The sequence below is a fragment of the Aethalodelphis obliquidens genome, unplaced genomic scaffold (genome assembly GCF_003676395.1).
Source record: "Aethalodelphis obliquidens isolate GAN/ISIS:26980383/991018 unplaced genomic scaffold, ASM367639v1 scaffold27, whole genome shotgun sequence".
Lineage (NCBI taxonomy): Eukaryota > Metazoa > Chordata > Mammalia > Artiodactyla > Delphinidae > Aethalodelphis > Aethalodelphis obliquidens.
This window is the reverse complement of record NW_020837971.1, coordinates 23000561-23025394: the sequence shown is the minus strand read 5'-3', so window position 1 is coordinate 23025394 and position 24834 is coordinate 23000561. Positions and strand designations below refer to the sequence as shown.

At 51.1% G+C, this 24834-nt stretch overlaps 1 protein-coding gene across 10 annotated transcripts in view; it reads left to right on the top strand.

The window, feature by feature from the left end:
* IKZF1 (IKAROS family zinc finger 1) overlaps window positions 1-24834 on the top strand; it is a 90584-nt gene that overhangs the window by 46318 nt on the left and 19432 nt on the right. For 4 of the 10 annotated variants that reach the window (XM_027124134.1, XM_027124132.1, XM_027124140.1 and 1 more), the window contains exons 4-5: window positions 12899-12958; window positions 20709-20969. The exons of 4 other annotated variants lie outside the window; for them this stretch is intronic. In XM_027124134.1, the coding sequence (XP_026979935.1) occupies window positions 12899-12958; window positions 20709-20969 (321 nt within the window). The remainder of the gene's footprint in view (window positions 1-12898; window positions 12959-20708; window positions 20970-24834) is intronic. 2 more of the 10 variants (XM_027124135.1, XM_027124133.1) reach the window with 1 other exon arrangement.

Here is a 24834-nt window from a genome sequence, read left to right as displayed (position 1 = left end):
GTAAAACAGGTAAACAGTGCCCTTGGTGACAGGCTGTGGCCCCGGGGGTGGGTGTGGCATCCTCGGTGGTGCAGAGAGTTGGCGCCACAGGTCTTCAGCATGAGCTGGTTGAGGAAACTGAAGTTTGCCCAGGAAGGAAAACGCGCAGTCTCGGTTTGACGTGGATGCTTGGACCACGTCAGGATCAAAGCATGACGTGAGGGGTAGGAAGGATGGGTGATGCACCGTCATCTAGAACGTTCACCCAGGAGGCCCGGAGGTGGAGTCCTGAGGTCTTGGGTGGAGATGGAGACAAGGGCCTTGACCCAGGGCAGCCCCCTCCGGGGCCGCTGCACCCCAGGTGGCGTGCACAGGGGTGCGGTGACACCCACAGGCTGAAGGTTGGCCACCGTCTCCTCGGGACACGGCCTCTCTCGGTTTATATTCGTGTGATTCAGCATGTGAGCCTGTGAAGAATAACCGGAAAGGACCACTCCTGGGAAGGGGCTCCTGAAATGTAGTCTCGAGAGATAATCAGTAGTTTTCTATAAGAACAATAGTAGTTCTTGGAAAATAAGGAAGGGGGAAGATAGTGCATTCATTTAAAAACCTGGCGGGCCCCGGGAGGGAACTTTCCATCTGAATTCAGAGACCTCAAAGGCAGGTTGGTGGGCCCCCGCCCCTCAGGCACACGCCATGGAAATGTTAGATAAGGCGTGTTTCTGAGCGCCCTCCAGGCTCCTCCGGTGGGAATGCCTAACACAGAGAACCGCTGCTGGTTATCTCCACGCACAGAAAACGCTGCAGAGGAGTTAATTCACGGTTTCTTTCTCATTTTTCCCTTGATTCCATGCTTTACTCTCGTGGCCTGTTCTCATTTTTAAAAACGGTATTTGGACGTCCCAAAGAGGAGCTACCTGCATATACTCATGCTTTCTGTACCTTTAGTCCATTGTTTTGGTCTCGGCTCTCAAGTTGTGTGTTTGATGACACAAGGCAATGTTACCATGTTTTTAACTCTGGCTTTTTAAATACAAGAGAAAAATAACAGATTGGCCACCGAGAATTATTGGGAATTTCTGGATCTAGTATGGTTTAGTGCAGACGTGCAGGTGACCCTTGCACCATATCCCCCAGCCCACTGGACCACAGGGCAGACGTGTCCCTCTCCCTCCCGGGCTAAGAACTAGGAGATCATCCTCTTGTAGAAGTTTGACTGAGATGCAAGACAGGGTGTGTGAGTGTCAGTGTCTGTCTGGGGGTGTGTATGTATGTATGTGTGACTGTGTGTATGTTTGTGTGTATATGAGTTTCTGGGTATGTGGGTGTGTATGTGTGTCTCTGTGTACATGAGAATGTGTGTGTTTGAGTATATGTGTGTCTGTGTGCGTATGGGGGTGTGTATGGGGGTATGTCTGTGTGTATGTGAGTGTGTGTGTGTATGGGGGTGTGTATGTGAGTGTATGTCTGTGTGTGTCTGTGTGTGTAGGTGTGTATGTGTCTGTGTGTATGGGGGTGTATCTGTATGTGTGTGAGAGTGTGTGCATATGTGTGTCTCTGGGTATGTGTGTGTGTGAGTCTGTGTATCTGTGTGTGTATGTGAGAGTGTGTGTATATGTGTGTATCTGGGTATGTGAGTGTGTGTGACTGTGTGTGCATGGATGTGTGTGTGTGTCTGTGTCTGTGTGTACCTGTGTGTGTATGTGGCAGTGTGTGTATGCGTGTGCCTGTCTGTAGGCATGTGAGTGTGTGTGTATGGGGGTGTGTATGTAGGGCCGTCTGTGTGTAACAGTGTGAGTGTGTGCACACACACTCTGCTCAGCCGCCCCAAATGCAATTCCTGCGCTGCTTCCCTTTCTGTCACTTCTCCATAATTCTCTGCATTTCGGTTGGGCTGCTGTCCCGGGCTTCCTCTTTCCCCGCATTCCTGTATTTCATTACTCGCCCTTGTTCCTCTTCTAGGGCTTGTACAACACAGCCAGGAGGATGTGGAAACGCAGTTACAATATGACACACGGGCTGCCGTGTCACAATCGCGCTCCCGGGCCTGTCTCCTGGAGGCTTCGGGATGAGGCGGGAGGAGGGAGGCACGGAGAGGGGAGAAGACAGAATGCAGAAGCGCTGGCGACGCCGGCGTGCTTCTCCTCTAAAGCCTGGAGTTTCCCGCTAGCAAGGCTGCGGAGGCCTGCGGCTGCCATTTCTGCTCTGGGAGCCTGGGGCGCCCAGGAGCCCCTTCGCGAGTCAAAGCCTGCTTGCCCCAGGCCCCCGCGGGCTCCCAGCTTCCCTGTGTGACTGTCTGTCTGTCTGTCTGTGGGCCGTTAGTCTCCTCCACGTCCCCTCTGCCCAGCCCCCCCACTGCAGCCCCTCCATCCTGACGCCTAACCCAGGCCCCCCAGCGCGGCCCCCTGAGCCGGGACCTCGATGCTCCCTGTGGCCTGGGGGGCCTCATCTCAGCTTCCAGGAGCCTCCAGAACCCAGCCCTTCCCCACTGCACCCCGTCGTCTGGAGGACCTCCGCCACCCATGCGGCTGCCCTGCGTGTCCACTGGGGATGCCTTTTTCCCGCTTCTCATTCTAAACATGATCCTTCTGGGAGACCAGGCCCCGTATCTCTCTGCTGGTTCCAGGGGGACTCTCTGGTGCTGGGCCCCCTGAAGTGGGGGCCTCTCTCCCCCTGCCCCTCTGAGACTTCACCTTCCTGCCGTCAGAGACCCTACTGCCCTCCCTCGGGGCTTCGCACCGCACTCTGCAATGCTAGGTGCCCAGGCGCGCTCAGGGCCTTCCTCATAAACTCCTTCATTGCCGGCCCCGGGGGTCTTCAGAGGCCAGAGCTGCCCTGGTGGGACCAGAGGAAGACGGTGAATTGTTTCCCGAGTGATGACCCCCTGATCTCAGGCACCAGGGTTCAGGCTGCTTTCCCGTCAGACGGGCATGGACTCATCAGGTGAGCTGCAGGGAGCAGACAACCCTGGGGGTTGCGGGGAGAACTGGGTCCCGGTCCCCACCGGCAGCCCTGGGCAGGGCAGGCGGCCTGTCTGAGCCTACTTCTCCATTTGTAAAGTGGGGTCGTGGTTTCCTCATGGGACAGCTTCAAAAAGGAAAGAAACGGGTGCCCAGAAAGCGTTTTGCACAGTAGCTGGTAGCACACCCAGACGGGAGGGGACAGGTTCAGGCCGGGCAGCCCTGCCCTGGATGCAGACGGAGGGGGACGGGTTCAGGCCGGGCAGCCCTGCCCTGGATGCAGACGGAGGGGGACGGGTTCAGGCCGGGCAGCCCTGCCCTGGATGCAGACGGAGGGGACAGGTTCAGGCCGGGCAGCCCTGCCCTGGATGCAGACGGAGGGGGACAGGTTCAGGCCAGGCAGCCCTGCCCTGGATGCAGACGGAGGGGGACGGGTTCAGGCCGGGCAGCCCTGCCCTGGATGCAGACGGGGGGACGGGTTCAGGCCGGGCAGCCCTGCCCTGGATGGCGCATGCTTGGTACAGCTTGGATGTTGAACGGGAAGAACACGTGACCTAAACTGGTCCTTTTCACACGTTTCTCAGTAAATGGTTTTGAATCACAGAGCTGGTGGGGGCGGGGGCCGGGGGGCGAGGGGCGGGGGAAACGGAGGAGGAACCTTCCTCATTTCAAAGAAATGTTGCCCGAGGGAAGGACAGGACTTTTTGAGAGACCCTAGTCCTAAGAAACGGCTGAAACCTACTGGGAAGAGTGGGATGTTTCAGGTTCTTGCCGAGAGATGTGAAATGTTGGCTGAAGTGCTGGGATGCGGGACTGCTGAGTAATGAGTGAGTCCCTTCACAGGGTGTGGGGTGTCTGTGCCCTGTGACTGCTGGGCCCTCGCCCTCCAAGGGTCTGCACCCCCGAGCCAGCCTTGTGTGCCGGTGTCACATCTGAGGGGACCCAGCCTGAGGCCGGGTGACGCTCTGGGTCCCGGAGCTTCTCGAAGGTGGAGGGAACACAGCAGGACTTCCTTCCCCAAATCCATCTCCAGCGCCCTCCCTGGATCATATCCCAGAGCTTTACAGGGAGGGTGGATATACTGACATCGCATTTGTTAGGCACGTAGAGAGTGAGGGGGTGAGAGAGGAGAGAGGAAGAGCGGGAAAGCTTCAGAGTTCCGTAAGAGAAGGACTATAAAATGCAGAGTATTCAGACTTCTTTCATCCGGGTTCGCAGTAAGTCCACACTAGACACTGAAGAGCTTGTGGCGGCCGCACCTCTGGCCCATGTCCCCCGCTGTGTGAGTTTACTGTCAAGGTGGAGGGTTCCTCACCCGGGAACCTCTCCAGGATGGTTCCCAGCTAAGAAACGGAGGGAGCAGGGACCTCACCATGACTTCTGGGTACGGTGGAGATGCCTCTGACCACGGGGCTTGGTGGAAGTGGGACGGAGCGGGGCCCGTCTGTGCCCTGGGGACACTGTCCTTCGAGTGTGAGAGTCAGCATGACAGCCTGGCTGTCTACCTTCGAGGCTGTTTCTCTGAGCTGCCTTTGTAAATACATGGGCAGGAAGAGCGGTCTTTGCCACTGACGCGCACACACACGTGCATAGACACGCACGCGCACACACGCACACACACGTGTGAGCCCGGTGCACAGGCCAGGGGCGCCCACCCCACCGCGTGTCAGTCCTGGCCACTTGCCCAGCCTCGGCCCTGTCCCCCTGCAGATGCCCAGGTGCTCGCGGACCCGAGGTGCCTCCTACTTTCTGCCCTTCCCTCTTCCATCCTGGCCCCTCGCCTGGCCTCACCTCACCCCAGCTGCTGCCCGACAGCATGCTTTTGGGCGGAGAACAGGAAGAGATGCGAAAGGCAGGGTGAGGGCTTGTCTCCGCCCTGGGCCGTAGGGCACAGGCATCCTGAGCAGCTTCTCCTTACAGATCAGCGCCCTTGAAGGCAGGGCACGTTGCTGCTCCCCCGGGCTCAGGACAGCGCGGCGGTAGGCAGAGCTGTCCTTCCAGACCCACCTCCCCCTGCTGAGTCACCTCTTGCTTGGAATTCTGGCAGGGACCCCCCTGAGCTTCTGGAAGGGAGGGACGGCAGGGGACCCGCCCTCCGTGTGTCCCGGGGGAGATTACTTTATCTGCGGCCTCCCCGAAGCATGGCCTGGGCTCCTGGGATCTGTGGGGCTTGACACCGTGCCAACTGCGAGGATGGGAGGGAATGGCCTGGAGTGTCTGCAGAGACGGAGGGGGCCCTCCCTTCACCCCTCTGCCGACAGAGCAGCCCGTCCTGTACCTCCTCAGTGTGGCAGAGGTGCACACAGTAACCGTGCTTCAGGGGCCAGGCACATCTAACCGTCGAAACACCGCTTTCAGCTTTCACCGCTTCATTTCGCGCTGGCAGTGACATTCAGCCCGTTGCTTCAGTAAGAATGTGCCCCGGGAAAACCACAACTGAAACACGCACAGTGTTTACAGTCACATCAGCTAGAGCACCTGCGGGTACACCCAGCACACGCCCCAACGGCCGAGAGCTGTCCATCCCCATCCCTCCTGTCCGTGTGGCCAGGGGTCCAGTCACCCATCGCCTGGTCTCTTCCCCTCCTCACGGGGCCTTGACACTGAAAGGAGGCCCCATGCACCTGCGCTGGCCCCGCCCATTGGCACCGTCCACGTGCCTGCGAGCGGTCTGAGCAAACTCTCCCTCCCTTACCATTTCGGCCTGTCTGATCCAGTATAAATTCCCCTCACCGAAACAAGATTTTGAATGGAAAAGAAAAACAAAATAAAATTCAAGGTTTCACCTACATCCAGGCCCTCACACTATGTCAACCTCCCCAGGTCCGTGGTGAGAATTTTATGGCTTCTCATTGCTTCTCCAGCCATCTGAATTTCCTTCAGCCCTTATTTATTGCCTGAAAATGTCCCTTTCCTTCTCTCATTTTAAAGCTTGAGCTAAGCTCTCTCACTCTGTTTTTATTATGTTTCCATGTTCTCCTTTTCATGGTTTTCTTTAGATTATAGGCGTTGGAGGCGAATTTTAGAAATTTCATCTTGGTATTTCTGTATACTTGCTATCTTTGAATAGGCAAATACTATTTTTAACCAATAAAAAGGTATTTTTTCTTTAAAAAAGAAAAAGAAGGACACAACATTCTGAGAATATTCCTAAATCTATTCTTTAACCTGTTGAATGTTTCACCATAAATTGCAGTAAACTCTGTCTAAGAGGGTGAGTAGGGGGCGATTCCAAAGGACACCAAAGCAATGACTTCCAAGACAGTCCCATAAACAGAATCATCATTTTTGAACCTGTTTGCTCAGTTGTGCTCTTCAGAAGAAGAGTCTTTCCTTATCCACGTTTCCCTTTCTAAATTATAGGTTTAGCGATCAGAGCTTTTCCAAGCTATTTAGTTCACTGTGAACACTTAAAATTGTACTAATGAAATATAAACAGAAATAGGGCTGGTCCCCAGCTGGTCTCCTCCATGGAGAGAATCAGAAGTTGCTTTGTCCCCGTCAGCTCATCCGGCTGTTGGTTAGTTCCGTGTGTTGTCTGCTCTGGACGGCAGACCCAACAGTGGTCGTGGGAAGGGACGCCAAGTGGACTTTGACCATTTTGTCGCTTTCCGCTTGAAACAACCAAAACTGTCCCACGACCTGGCCGTCAGCTGGAAACCCTGTAAGTGTGAGTGAAGGCCTTATAAGGTCACCCCAGCCCCATTCCCAAGTGGAGGTGAGGACCTGCCAGGGTGTTTGGGGTGGGAGGGAAGCCTGCCAAGACGTGGGTTTCCAGGTGCCAGGGACATGGTCCCCGAGGGTGTCTGTCTTTCCTAGGCACCGTCATGGTCTTGCAAAGCACCAGCCCTGTTGTTCTCCCTGTGTATTAAAAACTTGGTCAGTGCTAGTCGGCTGTAGCCAATCCTTTCAGCCTGAAGTCTTTGTTGACGAGAAGATAGGTGTTATCATAGGTCCTGGTTATCTGCCCAGGGCTCTCCACTGAGAAGAGGGCCGGCTGAAGAGCAGGGCCTCATAAGCGTTACAGTGCATCTGCACGTGGACCCGACAGAATAGACACGATGATTCCCGTTCTGTGGGTGAGGAAGCTGGGGCTCAGGGCAGCTGGTGCCTGACCGGGTCCGCATCACCTGGGGGGACAAAGCCAAGTGTCCAGCCCTGCAGCCCCTGCACCCCGCTCTCCGACAGCGCCCCTTCTTCCCAGAAGCTGACACAGCTCCAGGTTCGGGGACATCTGGGGCATGATGTGACACAGGCAGGAGTAGCCGGAGGACAGAAAGGCTGGGCGCACGTGCTCGGTTCTCTAAACTGAAGGCAAGTCCAGCACTTTCCCCGAGGCTCACTCGACCTAAGTGCACCCACTTCCTTGGGAGCGACACTCAGACCAAAGAAGTACAGTGCCTTCTGCCTCAGACTTTGCAGTTCCTCTTGGAATGAAATTCTGAAAACGTCCAGGTCGGATGGTTGTCTCCAAAAATAAGGAGTTTGTTGATTCAGTGACCCTGTGATGAGCCCCTCATGTTCTAGGTCTTGTGCAGGAGGAGAGGAAATGAGAGAAGGGAGCAAAGTCCCCGTAGCCTTTTATCTGATCACGGAATTGGGCTCCAGACACACCAGCTTCCAGAACTGGGCGCGAATCCCAAGGGCTCTGGAGTGGAGATGGTGCAGGCTGTCGTACCGAGAGAGAGGGTGGGTTCTGACCGGTTGTCGAAAGGGTGGGAGAGCAGAGGGGCCCCTCGGGGGGCGGAGAGGCATTGCTAGCTGAGCAGGTCGGGGGGACGAGACCTGAGGCCGGTGGCCCTGACATCTGCACAGGACACAGATCTGCTTGGACGAGGAGGACGTCTCCATACCGGCTGCAAGGTGTTGACAAATGAGTGCAGCCGGTGGTTTGGTTTTCCTTGCATTTTTCCTGCAGGTTCATCCGTTTGGTTGTCTGAATAGCATTACCAGCTGGGGGGGTCATGGTCATTGCTGACCAGTCCTAGAGGATTTGGCCCAGGACTTGGGCTTTTGTCTCATCACAACAGTGCAGACCAGTGGAAACTCTGGACATAGGTGCCCTGATAAAGGCAGCCTGTGGGTGAGGATCTTAGGGCGATGGGCAGGGTGGATTGGAAGCGGAGCCTGAAAGCGGGGTCCCCAGGGTGAAGGTCATCCCCTTCCCTGTGCCAGGCAGTGGGCAGGAAGCCCTGGAAGGATGTGGGGTGGGAGTGGGGTGGGGGCCGTCCTGCAGGGCAAGGCAGCGGCTTCACACGTGTGCTGGCTGCGATGTGACTGGAAAAGAGTCAGAGAGACAGAACTCAGAGAGAAATTGGCCGTGGAAGGCCAGGGGTGGGAGTGAGGCCACGCGGCCAGATGAGAGGGCCACTGGCACATGGGACGGGGCGGAGAGCTGGGTCTGAAGAAAGACCTTGAGTCTGGATTAGGGACGGAGCCCAGGAGAACCCTGCAGTCGGGGCGCTGGCACGTCGCTGCTTCCTGTGTCCATGCAGGACACAGGGCTGAACAGACGCCGGGGCCCAGGCTACGGGAAGGACCTGGAGCGAGAAGCAGGGTGTAGCAACAGGAGCCGCTCGGGAGTGGCTCCGCTGACGGGTGAGGCCTCAGCCAGTGCTCGTGGACTCGGTGTGCGGGCTCGGACTAGCTTCCTCTCCTGTCAGTCTGGAAGGACACCCCCTTCTGGGCGTGAGTGGTCAGGAAATGTCAGCATTCTCTTCCCCAGCGAGACACAGAGCCCCCTAACATAGAGGATGGTCCGAGGACAAATAGGCACCCCAGGAACGTCTGGGTGTGGCAGGATCGCAAGAGAATCTGGATCCGGTACCTATGCAGGATGTAACCAGCTCTCTAGCAGGAGCATGGCCTTGGGGTTTTGGCTCTGGGGGGGTCCCTGGTCCTCTCCTTTGCCCACTGGCCCACTCGGGGACCCTGTCGCTAGGGCAGTGACAGGGTGAGGATGCCCTTCCCTGAAATGCTAGATCTGCAGATATCGCAAAGGTCACTGCAAACCATGCTTACACAAGTTAATAAGAGACTGATGATCCAGCTGTGACCGACAGGCTAATATGATTTAAAGAATATGTAAAAAAGTCACATGACTGCACATTTCTAAATTCTCCTACCTACGAATCTGAATGTGTTTACACTGAAATCGTCAGAGTCTTTTTTTGACTTGGAAGTGGGCAGACTTCCTCTCTCCCAATTTGAAAATCCCAAGTATGTTTTCATCTCTCCTGGAGGCTCCAGCAGTGTGAGAAGTATATAATTATATTCTTTATAGTTTGCACAACTAAAGGCAAACTGAAGAGTGTGGTTTTGGGGGCTTTCACCTTTGTCCCAGAATGGTCATCAATTGGCAATCTGAATAGGGTTCAGAACCTGAGGCACTCCCAGCGTTTTATACAAAAATGTTCGTGACAATTTGGGGAATAAAAATTCCTAGCAAATGAGCTCAATTTGCTCTTGGTTACAAGAATATATTTCATGAAATTTAGGAAACTTAACAAGGTTCATTAAATCTGTTTGTGTCTGCACCTTTTTATGAAACAAGAGCCTGAAATGTGGGGTGAAATTTACTAGGGAAATGAAGACAAGGCTGAGAGTCAAGGAGGCATCACTTCTGCCCCCATGGTGAAGCTTCTGGGACCAGCCAGGACTGTGATCAGAGACACATCAGGTCTGCACCTGTAACACAGCCTCCCAGGTGCCTGGGGAGAAAGGTGGAGTGGCTGATTTTCACACTCATCAGGCACGTGGACACCATCAGAGTGCAGGGTACTCGGGTCAGCAGTCCAAAGAGAGCAAGAGACCCTGACCACCATGCCCACCATGCATTCTCACTGCCCGTGGGCAAGGGGACTGGGTGGCCGTGCAGAGAGCAGCAGGGGGAGGGGGGCACACTTTCCAGACCACTCACTGGTCATCATTTTGTTGTGTGGGCAATTCCTTTTTTTTTAGTAAAGATATTTTTTCTTTATTTTATAATTTTTAAGTGAAGTACAGTTGATTTACAATATTGTATTTGTTTCAGGTGTACCGCATAGAGATTCGGTATTTTTTACAGATTATACTCCATTAAAAGTTATGACAGGGCTTCCCTGGTGGCGCAGTGGTTGAGAGTCCGCCTGCCGATGCAGGGGACACGGGTTCGTGCCCCGGTCCGGGAAGATCCCACATGCCGCGGAGCGGCTGGGCCCGTGAGCCATGGCCGCTGAGCCTGCGCGTCCGGAGCCTGTGCTCCGCAACGGGAGAGGCCACAACAGTGAGAGGCCCATGTACTGCCAAAAAAAAAAAAAAGTTATGACAAAATAGTGGCTATAATTCCCCGTGCTACACAATATCTCCTTGTTGCTCATCTATTTTTTTTATTTTCACATGGGAGTAGAGGTCGTTTACAATGTTGTGATAGTTTCAGGTGTGCAGCAAAGTGAATCAGCTCTACAGATACATACACATCTATTCTTTTTCAGATTCTTTCCCCACACGGGTCATTACAGAGTATAAGCGGAGTTCCCTGGGCTCTACAGTAGGTCCTCGTTGGTTACCTGTTGCTTACACAGTGGTGTGTGTCTGCTAACCGTGTAGGGGATTCCGTAGGTAAATGCGCTGTAGCTCTCACGCGGGGCGAGTGTGCGTGCAGGTGCGGTAACGTTCTCGCGGTCCAGTGCCTCTCCAACATCGTAAAGGAGAGAGCACAGCTCCCAGAGGCCCTTCCAGCAGGGAGCGTGTGTGTCTGGAGTACTGACTCTATGTGTCAATTACATATGGTCTCAGATTCACCTGTTTCCCTGCTAACCACCAAGAGGATAAACTCCAGAGCTTCCTGGAAGACCCAGCCTCCTCCCTGTGACCTAATGATAGTTCCTGCCTTGGAGGGCCTCGTGAGGACTAAAGGCAGCTTGTGGAAAGAGCTTGTTAAGTCCCTGGTGTTTACAGAGCTCCTGGTGAATGCCTTCCCCGAGGCACTGGACCGACCAGAGTAAAATGGGATGAGATGGGACGAGACGGGACGGGGCAGGATAGGGTGAGTTTTCACAGTTCCCTGCTGTGCATCATTTCCCCACAGGGAGTGAGAGCTCTCCTTTTCCTGAACTCAGAAGTAGGTAACTGCAGGAACGTGTATGGTACCCGAGCAAGGGTGAATTCTTATCAGTTCCGCTTTCCTCGGGAAAAGCACAACAACTTTATAGCTACAGCTGTTTTGTTTTTTAAACTTTTTGTAATTTGAAGGGAATCAAATCTTTAGGACAACAGCTTTCAAATTCATTTGAATTATACTAAGCAAAGAACTGACGCTCTTGAAAAATGATTAACGTTCAGTGTCCGACGATGTGCTGTAATATTATTTATATTCAAAGGTAAAGCATTCTGACAGAATTCCATACCTTAAGGCTTACGCTCTGATCACCCAGGATCTGTGCAAGTGTACATCTTCTCCTGGCGAGGCAGCTTTTAGATGAATACTGTTCATCATCACGCATGGCCTGTACTGAAGGGGTACCAGGAAGTTCACTTTCAAATCAAGTCACGCTCAAGCCCGCTATCAGCAACCTCAGCCGTATCTCAGGGAATTGGGGCAGTGACATCATTTAATCAGAGAACTTTATGTTATGTGATGTTCCTGATTTAAAAAGGTAATGCTTACCTTTCAAAACATCTTGACCTTTTCTCCCTTATCTGAGATGGTAGCACCCCCATGACACAGAGCGACTGAGGTACCAAAAGTCAATACAAAGGGTTAGAACTCAGTGAAGACGATAGAATTGCAAAGGTCGCTGTGAAATCAGCATCCCGTGTTTGACTGTCTGCAGACCGTGGAGCACAGGTGCACCCAGGTGGACCACCTGATGACAGCTCTGCTGGGTGGGACACAGGTGGTGACTGTTAGATTCGGATGCTCAAGGAACAAAAGGAATAGAGGAAGACTAAGGGTTTGCTAGGAAATCATTAAGGGAGCGACTTCAAGGAGTAGCTTTGGAAGTGTCTACCAAACTGTTTCCCCATTATCCCAGTATTTTACTAAATTTTTCATGAGGAAGAAAAAGGGAGGGTCTGTGGTCAGATAAGTTTGGAAAATACTGGTCTAAGCAAACTTCAGTAGGTCTGTTTCCTGCAGGAAACTCTGCTAATTCAGTAGTTCAGCAACACGTTTAATTTAGCATCTACTCGGTATGCATAACTCAGACAGTTACTGGGGGTCACTCCAGCAGAGAAAACTGTGTGTGTGTGTGTGTGTGTGTGAGAGAGAGAGAGAGAGAGAGAGAGAGAGAGAGATGTGCTGTATCTACTAAGTTTCAAGATACAGGCACACACTGAAAAGCTATGACCTACAAAACCGAACAAACTTGGCGATTTGAGGTGGTGATAGTATTCATGAGAGCAGCTGATAAGGAATACCCACAGAAATTGGTAGCTCGTTTTGAGGTAGAAAACACGAATTTTTCCCCACTCAGTGTGTTGCATGAACATTTTCTAATTTTCTGGGAACACTTTCTAAGAAAAAGCTGAAGGAAGAACATTTGCAATGCAGTCAGCCCATTAAGAGTCACACTGCTTTTGTGAAGATAAGCGCTTTCCCAGGAGACACTTGGCTGTGATGCTGAGATCTTGGACCTGTTTATACCAACTCCCCTGAAGGGTTTTTCAGCAGAGAAAGTTCTAGAATGTTCTAGGTTGCAGCCCCTAAAATGTTCAACACACCAGACATTGCTCAGCAGTGCCTGTGTGTTATAGTGCCCTGAGATCAGACCTCTGGGAAGTGGGGTCGTCTTTCTGTGTAAGCACTGTGTTATGGTTTCAGCCCTCTGTCTGAGGGCTAACAGTACCAGATTAGTAACTAAATAATGGTTTTGAGTAATATTACTTTCCTTTTAAAAAACAATGCTTTCTTTTAAACTCTTACTCTGTCTCTCAGATGGTGTTACAGCCCAGCTTTCTTTTTGCCTTCTCTATTGCAGTTGCTTATGGGGTTGACGGCTTTAGGGATTTTCATGCAATAATTCCCAATTCTTTCTCTCGTAAGTATACACTTTGCTTCTAGAAAATGATAACGTGTATTCATTTCATACTCAGTTCCCATAGTGTAAATGTTGTGAAAGCATCTTTTTTCATCACCTTCCTTAAGATAAATTAAATACCTATCACGCTGTTTATTAAACATCCGTCATCGAGAACATCTCTTACACACTGAGGTATGTATGCCTGGTTTTAGACTGTTGGATATACTATGGAGCATGCCTTTTGTGGTGGCCATGCAGTAATAGTAAGGGTAGAAGTAACAATAGTATCGACAGAATTGTTACCCTACTAATGCTGTTAAACAGCCTTGTTACGCACGTTACGAGTATCTCCTCTTTGTTGAGTATGACGATAAAGGCCAGACTTTCTGTCACCGTTAAATAACCCAGCATACTTTCAAGATACTTTTTACAGTTTTGTAGGACGGAGAAGGATACATACTGTCCTTCTGTTGCTCTGAAGTATTAATTTCAGAACCGAGAGGAGAAAAATCGCGGGGCTTTGAAGCCGTTAGTCCGTGGTCCTCGCTTCCTGAGCAGCACACTGAGTGCTTTTGCGTGCGGACGCTCCTGATCTGAGCTGTCAGACCAAACACAGATGTTAATTTCATTTTTCTTTTTCATGAATTGAGAGATAAGTGTGTTTGGGCAGCATCCCTGAGGGAGTATGTTAAGGACTGGCAAGTGCTTTAGAAAATGTCCAGAGAGCTGAATATTCAACGTGGTACACGTTGGTTGCCCCCTTAGGACTTAAGTCTTCAGAGCCTGTATCAATAAATTATCTAATATTAAAGCAACATCAGAAGACAGGCCATGCTTGTTAATACCGTAACACTTATTAACACAGGCTGTAGTCTAAAAGGTGTCAGTAGCTGTTCAAGATAGGTTTCTGACATCCCGGCTAGCAAAAACTCTTCGGTACCTAAAGGGTTCAGCAGTATCAACCTGAGGATATCTCTTTTCTCATAGCCTACATTGACTGCTTTTCCAGTATAGAGAACGGACTTGAGGACGCGGGGAGGGGGGAGGGTAAGCTGGGACGAAGTGAGAGAGTGGCATGGACATATAGACACCACCAAACGTAAAATTGATAGCTAGTGGGAAGCAGCCGCATAGCACAGGGAGATCAGCCCGGTGCTCTGTGACCACCTTGGGGGTGGGATAGGGAGGGTGGGAGGGAGACGCAAGAGGGAGGAGATATGGGGACGTATGTATATGTACAGCTGATTCACTTTGTTATACCGCAGAAACTAACACAACACTGTAAAGCAATTATACGCCTATAAAGATGTTTAAAAAAAGTTATAGAGATCTTTCTCTTACTAATGTTCCTGTGAATTAACTTTAACAGCTTGAAATTTATTTCTGTGAGATCGATATGCACATATATATAAACATGTATATGTGCGTATACATATGTGTGCTGCTACGATTATATAAAAGGTTACACTAGGACAGATAACTGATTTCGAGATGAGCAATCACATTGTTGAAATGTTAAAAAGTCAAAAGCACTTAAGAGTAAGATAATGCATTCTCAGATGTGTTTTCATTAAAGCTGAGGAAGGTTTAGGCTCGAGCATATTGTAATATTGGAGCAGATCCTTTGGTGAAGACTTCAGTATGTAAAAAATTGCTACCTCTACAATACTTGGAGATACTGTAAGATAGATGATACATGTTTCGATACACTTCCTGTCTATATATTTATACAGTTGGGTTCACAAGGTATTAGTATCTCTTTCTCTCCTCCTTCCCCACCCCCTCCCACGTACCCAAGTTGTAACTAAATGGCTGTTGACCTTGATGAAGTCTCCACCCAAACAGCAACCCAACTGTTCTGTGCCAACATCACCACCTAGTGGTCATAGTGGAAAATTGTCCTCCTCACTCATCTCTCTTTTTTTCCTTCTTGAAAATTAAAAACATAAACTGTTCGACCCCCTGTACCTCAGTTTGTGTCCCTTGTTACCTGAGGAAAATGTAAATATGCTTGTAACTCATTCTTTTTTCCATAATCTTCCTCTTTTGTCTGTCCCTGATTTCATTCCATTTAAAACCTAAAACATAAAATAAGGATAAACGTATTCCTAATCATGCATCTTTGCAAGGGAAAAAAAACCACCTGCATTTTAAATGATATAAGTTATAATAAATGGTTTCAGTAACCTTAAAAATGCTTGAAAGTTTTCATAAATCCTTTAGGGGCAGCGCAAAAACTTCTACACGTTTTCTCTGCATCTAAAATTTTCGTTTAATTACCCTCATTCAAGATATCTCTTAAATATTTTTATTCCATTTGATTTTTACTAGTCGTCAGTTGCAGGAATACTTCTGTCTCCTGTTTCTTCATTTAAAATATTGAGCATTTTGAGCTTCCCTGGCTTAAACTCACAGTGACAGCTTGGGGATATCTTTTCAATGGAAAAATGCTGTCAGAGTACCATTTACCTCACCAGGAAATATAAAGACACATTCGAAAGGAAGAAGAAGACAAAAGGGAAACAGAATCCCTTTGTGAGGCGGGGCTGCCAGTGTGCATTATTCCTGTGCATTAAAATGATTTGATCATTCATGAGGCCGTACGATGCTTGGCAGGAGACTAAGGCCCCGATGACCCCGAGTTCCCTGGATTCTCTCATTGCTAAACTTGTCTAAGTGCTAAGGTTCAGGGGTCCAGGGTCAACCGGATCTGCCCTGTTACTAAACACATAGAAGGCCTCTGAAATATATAACAACGAAACTTCCATTTTCCCGAATTTTCAATTGCATCGGGGAAGGAAAGTGGCTTTTACCTCAGGATTTGAAGGCATCCACTCTTCATGCAGCCACATTTATTAAATAATGACATTGGGGTCCCGTCCATTAGCTCCTGGGCGTCAGTGGAAAGGCTGCAAGGCCAGGCCTGAGCCAGAGTGTTCTGGGGTCAAGAGACACAGAAGTCTCCATTTCATGTTCTAGATTTAATCCCTTCCATTCAGCACCTTACTGAGTTTGACATTCTTCTAAGTGGTGGGAGGATGGAGTCAGAAGCTATTTGTAAGTATAATCCCTGTATTCAAGGAGAGGATAACATTTCACAGAAGCAATACTGCAGCTGAGCAGTTTGGGGTCCAAGGAAACGGAGCCAACGAAGTGGTTTAGGAATTCCGAGGAGGGGAGGGACCTAGAGACAGCCTCCGTGGGGTGGACCCCAGTACACTAAATGCAGGCCAGGGAGGACGGACCATTTCCTGGAATTGATGACGGGCGGGTCTGAAGAAAGAAAACGACGGGGCTGGTCCTGTGGTGTTCTCAAGAGACGATGCAGGAACCCTGCTTGTCCCTTTGGGTGGGCTCCGGGCTGTGTGCATGTGAACCTGCAGGAGATGGACAGCTTGCATACGCTCCCAGCACCTGTTACCAGTCTCCTCCTTCACTGGTTGGAGCAAAGGCTGGTGCCGCTGACTCTCGGCGGGTGGAGTTCAGAATCAAGGGCCCACCAGCACTCAGACCCCCGAGGGCCTTCCCGCACCAGCGCCCGCCCCTCTGGCGCCTTGCCTGGGAGCCTGGCAGCGAGAGCCCGGCTATTGCCCTCTGCCCTCGGGCTGCTGTGAGGCCTCCCAGGGCGGGTGCCCCCCGTGGAGGGACCTCCGATCCCCACTTTGCCGCTCTTTCTGCTTCCCCTCGTTCAGGAGCTCAGGGTGGGTGGCGGCATCTCTGATCTCAGCCGGAGGCTTGTGCCTCTGAGCCGAGCATGTCCAGGCCCCGCTATGTCCCCTAGGAATGGGCTTCAGTGTCCCCCGACTTCCTTCCTTCTGACCCTCTCCGGGCTGCACTCCCCCATATAAAGGAGGCGTCCGGCCTGGCTGGCTCAGGGGACTCTAGATGTCAATAACAGAGTCCCCCAAGACCGCAGCCTCTGCTGTCCTTTGCTCAGGGCTCCTCACGAATCAAGCTCCTCGTGACCTAAAAGCCCCGAAGCCATTTTCCCATTTCCCGAGGTGGTGAAGCGACACCCCTGTCCGAGCTTGTGTTTCTAGAATGTGTATTCTACCTTGAGTGATGGATGCCTGTTAGACTTTGACCTTTGAGATCAGGTCTGTGTTTGCCATGTTTTAAGACAGTTCCGTGGCCTGATTTCCATCATCTACGAAAATAAGACGCACGTCGCCTGCATTCGCCTCCCGATCAGACGAGAGGCCCTGTTTTCACAGACGCAGGGGTGGGGGGCATCTCTGCCCCTCTTCCGTGCAACCAGCACCCAGCCTGCATTTGTCCACGAAGAGATGGGAACCTTCCCCCAACACTGAGAGAAAATGCACACGTGCTTGAACCTGCTGAGCCCCTGCTGACGTGTTGCCCGCTGGTTCTCACCTCCACTCCCAGCCCCCTCAGGCCCCCTTTCTCCCCTCTTACTTGCCACAGATCTTTCCTGTCACGGTCTGGCCTCAAATTCGCCCCCAGAGCCCTAGCACGCGTCCGGCTCTGCATCCCCGGCATCTGGCCTCCGGCCTCTGGGACTCAGTGCGTCTACCCTTTGCTTACCTGGAGCGCTCGCTCTGTCCGGTTCCCATTATTTACGCTGCCTTGACCTTGCCACTGTGATGCAGGGACCCCCAGTCTGGGGGTCTGCCTACCTTTTTTCCGAAAACCAGAACATCACAGGATACTGGATTTTCTTCTTCGAGTTTGGTCTCTTCTGGCACCAAACACATCTACCTAAAGTCATGCGAGGGGACCCACAGTGATCGGAGGGTAATTTAAAATAAGCTCTCTTCAGCCTCTGGTTTTCGGCTCTGTGAACAGGGTCCTCAGAGAAGCTGCCACATGGCAGCTGGCCCGCCTTCACGAACTGCTGTCGGATGAGTGACTGGCGTCAAGGCTTCTGGCTTGAGGGCGTCTGCGATATTTAAGGTGACATCCGTCCCTCAATTTTCACTCCCGCTGTCCTCATCCCGTTCACTCCTGACGCGCTTTACCTGCTCTGCCAGCAGGCTGCCCGCGGGACCGGGACGTGTGTCCTGATGGCAGAAACCTCAGGTCACCCGAAGCTCCCCTGTTGCTCACCAGGAAGGGCCCGCACTTCGTCATCGACACAAGCCACAGGGCCACCAGACGGTCACACAAACACCTGTCTTCTTAATGCAGAACAGGTGGGAGTTTGGGGCAAGTGTTAATAAGTCCTATACTGAGGTGCGTTTTGGAGAAAGCAAGAGTCAGTCCCATTGAGCTGGTTGCCTCTAAACTTACGACCTGGAGCTGAGTGCAGGAAGATGGGCGAAGGGAATCATGCCAACGCTTGTTCATCTGCCTGGTTCCCCTCCTCCGTCCACAGGGTCCTTGGCCTGGACCCTGGGTCCCACCTCCGGGCACTGGAGAACCTGCCACACCTACAGTCATTTGCCCCACTGTGCTCTGAACTGGCCCCATCTCATTTTCAAAAGCCATGAGACAGATGATTAAAAATAACCCCGATGAAGGAGTGCAGAGGGCCTTGAGCATTCCGGAGCAGAACCCAGTGGGCAGGGAGGCCCTAGTGAGTTAGCTTTGAGAACGTGATTCCAGAGGGCTCAGGGGTGAAGCTCCTGCACATGCTGGCACGGCTACCCTCCTTACCTGTCTCGTCTCCTGAGCTCGCCATGTCGGAGGGCTTGGTTCCCTGTCTCCGGAGGCTGGGAGAGGTCAGCAGGAGGCCGCTGAGATGCAGGATGCTCCCAAGTCCCTGCTCTTCGGGATCTAGTAGGGGGGCTCACCTGGACACCCCCACTTACTGAGTCCTCGGGACAGTCTTCTGTGATGCCAGGATGTGATGGGAAGAGATATCCCCTCACTTCTGGGGTCTCCAAGTCCACAGTGGGGGTGTGGCCCGTGTCCCAGCTCATTCGTTCCATTTGCTTATTTGTCTGCAAGTCTTCTCTCCAAAGATCTGATGGGCAACCTGGGCAGTGTGGCGGTTAGGAGCATGGGCCCTGGGGCCAGGCTGCCTGCAGTATCTCCCAGCTGTGTGACCTCAGGCAAGTTGCTCGACTTCTCTGTGCCTGGGCGTCTTCAACTGTAAAATAGGATAACAACACCTCACTTATAGGGCCATTGTGAGGGTTACCCATTACAGGGCAGTTAAAGTGCCTGGCATGCGGTCCGTGCCGTGAACATTCCTGGGGAGCCCCCTCAAGGGGACGGCTCTATGGGAACGTGCTTTCATTTGCCAGGCCAGTCACTGGCCTAAGTTCACTTTACATCTCTTTACCCACTAAATCCTCTCAAAGCCCCTGCTGGGCTAGTGTGGGTAGTTCCCGTTTTTACAGATGAAGATTGCCCAAGATCTCAGAGCTTATAAAGAGTGGAGCTGAGATTCCAAACCAGGACTTTTGATTTCAGAGGCTGGGCTCTGGGCTTCCAAATCACGAGAAATGTGTTGAGTCAAACAAACTTGGAGTGTTACTAGCACAGTTGTTCTCAGACTCGAGTGTACGTGGGAATCCCTTGGAGGCTCATGTGAAGAATGCCCAGGGCAGGGCCCACCCCCTAGACTTTCCAGTTCAGCGGGTTAGGGTGGACCCAAGAGTCTGCTCTTCCAACAAGTTCTCAGGAGATGCCAGTACTGCTGGTCCAGGGACCACACTTGGAGAACCACTGATTTACAGTGTTGATCAAAGATTTTGTAGCCGTGGTTACTGTCGATCTCATTGATTATTTTACTGGGCAGAATTTACCTACTTCCTCTTTTTCATCTCTAGAGACTGTGATGAACGTGAGGCCTTTCAGTGTAACTGCAGTTTCTCCCGGTCATTACAATATTGGATTCAGCCATCCATCGTCAGTTGGTGTTTCAGAAGAATGCAAACCAAAATGACTATTTTCTTTACCGAGAAAAATCCATGAATGACAGAAATAATGATTTTAAATGCAGAGTAGACAGTGGTTATTGTACTATTACCAGGAGCCCTTCACCCCCATGCACACACGAGTCTTACTTTCTGAAAAGCTAGTGCAGATCTGTTACGTTCACCATCATGCTGGTCAACCCTTCAGCAACTGGAAGAAACCTGAGAAATCGTGGCACTCCTTTAGGACGCAGGTTTTATTTTCATCATGGAATAAGAAGGGTTTAGAGTGATCACGTGCCAAAGAAACAAACAAACAGAACTCTTTCAGGAATCTTTGGTCAGAAATCTGAGCGTGCGTTTGCTGAGTTTTGTCTCCATGTTTGTTCATGCATGAATGAAGGAAAGGTAGTTTATGCTCTTCCTTATGCTTAAGGGGACTTTTGCAGGCTAGATAAGCGCTTCTTAGGGGGTTTTGCCAAACAAGGTCCCACACCGGGCGGGGGCGGGGGCGCTACGATCAATACTCACCTTCTGGCGTGAGGGGTCTTCTGGCTCCCAGGGTGTTGGACTTGGCCTCAGGTCCCTCCAGAGGGGCCCAGGCTGTCACAGTGGACCCAGTGACCTTACCCTGCATAGAGGTCCCCCCACACACACCCAGTCTAAAGCGAGAATTTATAAATTCCATGCATTTCCTCCGTCTGCCCTTCGGACCTACAGAGAGGGCAGACGAGGGTCCCAAACCAGTGATGCTTGTTGCCATATATCACAGTCCCCTGTGGGCCAGTGGGTCCAGAGCCCGGGCCACTGTCCCCTGGTGTCAGCCGCCAGGAACCTGTGTTTAGAAGGTGTCGCTCCCTCCAGGTTGTCTGTGCTGCTGTGCTGTTCTGTTTTGTTTTTGCGATGACACTGAACGGCCCCCTGTGTTGTATTGTCTCTTTCAGCTGGTAATGTTAAAGTAGAGACTCAGAGTGATGAAGAGAATGGGCGTGCCTGTGAAGTGAATGGGGAAGAGTGTGCGGAGGACTTACGGATGCTCGATGCCTCCGGAGAGAAAATGAATGGCTCCCACGGTGTCCAAGGCAGCAGAGCTTTGTCAGGAGCTGGGGGCATTCGACTTCCTAACGGCAAACTAAAGTGTGATGTCTGTGGGATAATTTGCATCGGCCCCAATGTGCTCACGGTGCACAAAAGAAGCCACACTGGTAAGGCCTGGCGTGGTTCCTCCTTTGGCGGCCTGGAGGGGCCCACGGGGTGTTGCAGAGGACAAGGCCCTTCCCGGCTGAGTGTCCTGAGCGAGGCGTAGCCTCCCTATTCGGGAGCGATATTCAGAAAAGGACTTCTGAACATGCACCAATTCGATCCTATATGTTAAAGCCGTAAACAAAAAGGAAAAGGTAACCGGCGTGCGAGTTCTGACAAGGGCCTGAGAGCACATTCTCTAAATATTGGCGGCGGGGCTGTCAGGTGGTTCACCCTTCAAAAAACAAGACAAAGCAAGATAAGAGGAGATTGATACACTGAAATCTACTCCTCCGATTTTCCACTAAGAAACCCATGAGTCAAATGTGCATGTTGGGGGAATCCAAACTGACAAGGCTTGATTTCTAGAAACATTCGTTGAATGATTGACTAGCAGCAAAATTCAGTCTTTCAGAAAGAGTTCTGTTTTCAGATGGCTTATCCTCCAGCAGGTGACACTCCCACCAAGATGCTTTGGTTGCCACTAGTTTCTATCTCAAATTGGTAAAGAATTTAATACCCAAACCCCTGTCCTAGTGGACGGGGCAGTGGAGGCTTTGGCAGTAGAGAACAGTATTCTGTGTCCAGAAATGAAGGGATGCAGACAATCTTGTGTCTGACGGCTGCACCCAGGCTCCTGACATGTTCTCACATTGAGGGCCGGAGGAATAGGGTTTCCGTTCTGCACCGTCCACATCCCCCAGGGTGCACGGTCCTGGTGGGTGACCAGTCACGGGTGTCCCCACCAGGACTGTCACCACAAGTGGCACTAGACAGTCTTCAAAATAAAATGTTAACAGGTAACATCTTACCTAAACTGCATGCATAAGGTGTCTTTTGAATTAAACAGAAACTTTACTCTTCTGCCTGAAAGGTGGAAACAACACAATAAATGTGCCAACTCCAGTGGTCACTGAAAGTTTGGACATAAAACATGCCGTGAGCCGTTGCTGTCCCGGTGGGTGGCATCTTAGGTCATCATAAAGCCAGCGTCTGCCCCTGTTCTCCGCAAGAGGAGAAAAGCAAACCGATAAAAGCAGGCTGAAGAAGCAGGGTGGGTTTTGTCAGCTAGCTCAGGGAAGTAAGGAAGAGCATCACAGCCTCATGCGATTCTCCCCAGGGGCCAAACGCTTATCTGATTATCAAAACTGAAGCAGGAACTCAGAAAATTCATGGAGCAAAACAGCTGGGTTGTCAGGAAATGCGGACCTTTGTGGAGTTGCCATTTTTGTATTTGAATCAGGCAGTTCCCAAAATAATTTCTGTTTGTCATACATCTGGAAAACCGTAAAATACGTTTATTTTCAGTCAACATTCGTTTTCGGTAAAAACTTAACTTCTACAGTTTAGCAGACTTTGCTTTTCCTAATGTGCCTCTTAATCCTCCAATTATCCGGTGGAATGTCCACGCCACATCCAGCCCCAAGGGAAGCTCGCAGGAGAGTAGACAGGCTCCCCGCTTTGTAACGAGGCGGAAATTAACATGAAGGTAGGTTACGTGGTGATAGACCCTTCACAGGATACACCGGGATCCATAGCAATTCATTCCTGATGGAGAAATAGACCTCGCCCATGAATTACTTTCCTGCTAATTCATGTAAAACCTGACTATACAGTGAAAGTTCTCTTCAATAAATATTTGATAACTGAATGAAATGCTGGCATCCTAAATGGCCAAAACATAATGACTGCCTGCCCTGATAAAAAGAATAATTGCATTTAATGAATAAACCCACCAAGCATAGACATGCAGAGTAGACCGGCTGTTTGCTGCCCACTTCTGCCCACAGATAGTGGTCACGGGCCAAGTAGGTGCCAACACGCAGAGTCTTTCGCTTACAGAACAAGTTCATTCCAGAAAGAGGGACATAGAGACCATCAGTTTTATGGTTCCTGCTTTGACTTTTATTTAAAAAAAAAAAAAAAGAAAGAAACAAGGAACTCCTGATTTGTTTTCATAATGCTATTCCACTTTGCATAAATATAGTCATAGGTCGATACAGAAATAGTTTGGCCAAACTAGGTTTGAATAAATAGACATGCTAGAAGGTTTCCACTTTCCTGGAATCGGAGTGGAATGTATCAGAAAGACATGCTTTGCTAATCACCAACCCCGTCCTGAATTCTCTAACACGTCACTGGGGTGTCCTTTGAAAATGCAGACTCTGGTCCAGACCCAGAGGACACTGGGAGCATCTGTAGGTGGTGGGACATGCAGTTGCCAGTGGACCGGAAACAGTGCCGTATCAGGGGGTCCTTCGTCGGGGAGCCTGGGCTCCACCTAATGTCCCCCCAGAAGCCAGGACTTGCACCTGCCATCACCGAGTCGGATGGGCGCACTGGGGTTTCCTTCTGGAGGACTGCAGCTGTCCGGGGCAATCTCCCACGTCACCGCCTCCGAGCGGGGCCAGGGCTGCCCTTGTGTGAGTCGTCCATTGATGACACCGTTTCACTTCCCCAGTTTTGCTGTTCAGTTTCATTTTTTTAAACTCAAGCGGCGTAGTAACACTTTCCCGCCAACCTCTGAGGGCTCACGGGGGAGTCAGAGGGAGGGTAGTGGGAGAGGAACGTGCAGTAATCTGATTCTGAATGATGGGATTTTTAACAGGAAGCATCAGGAAAAGTGTCTGAATTATGGTTATTCTGTCCGGCCCTGTGCCCACTGTGTTCCCGTCCATAAGGCGGAAAGGCAGAGTCTCCGTGCTCTATAAACACGGCCTCGCACTGGGTGCTATTCCAAGGCACAGCTGCAATAAGCCCAAGCGAAGCCTTGTAGTTCAGTGTATTTTTTAATTTGCTTTCTTCAGATATAGGGTCAGAAATTTCATGATGTGGGCATCCGTGGAGACTTTCTTTTTTGCCCAATTAAGTTATAAAAGGAGCACAGACATTTCTTACAGGGAGTCTCTGAAATGGCAGATTATAGAGTTCCTGGGATTAAAAACTAAATTTTGAATTAATGATATGAAAGCCCTCATCCCAATTAACTAAAAGGGAATACAGCCTTGGAGGAACTTGGTCTAACTTGGCTCCCATCAGCCGTATACGTGCGGGGGGCAAGTGATCACCAGTAGCAGTACCCAGGTATCGTGGGCCGTGTTGTGTCGTCTAGCTCCGGGGCCCTGATCCCTTTCCTGCTCACACCTCCCAAGGGAAACCACCTTGAGTTGAGCTCCGTGTTGTCAGTTTAGGGAACGCTGTCTTCCGGTCCCCGGGCCCTGTGATACATCTTCATGCCAGCACAGCAAATCAGGAACAGATAGATTTCCGGGAAAGCTTACCAGCGGGATTAAGACACCAGGCCCAGCAGGACACACGAGAGCCGATGACTCAAATTGGAAGACAGATTGCACTCTCCAAGGCACGGCCCCTGTCTTTCCTGCCTGCCTTGTTCTGCAGAAGGGACGCGTGGCTGGAAGGATCTGTCCTTTCTCACTCTGCTGACCGGCTGTCCTGCACAGACGCTGGCTGGACCGCAGGGTCCAAGCCGGTGTTCCCTCCAGCCCGCCCGAGCTCGGGGGGAGCCCAGCAAGCACCCCGTCAGCACAGAGGGGGCGCTTCACAATGGGTGGGGTCACACTGAGGCACGCTGGTCACCAAGAGTGGCCCACATCCTTGTCACATGCATTTGCGTGGCGTGAGACCACCCAGCTTTCCAGAACAGCCAGCCCGAGGGTCCCCCTGCCAGAGCGAGTGGGTGGAGGCTTTTCCCCTGCGAGGTCACCCTGGACTCTTCTTCCTTCTTTTGTCTGCTTAGAGTTAAGCATGGCAGCCACACGCATGTGTGTGTGTGTGTGTGTGTGTGTGTGTGTGTGTGTGTGTGTGTGT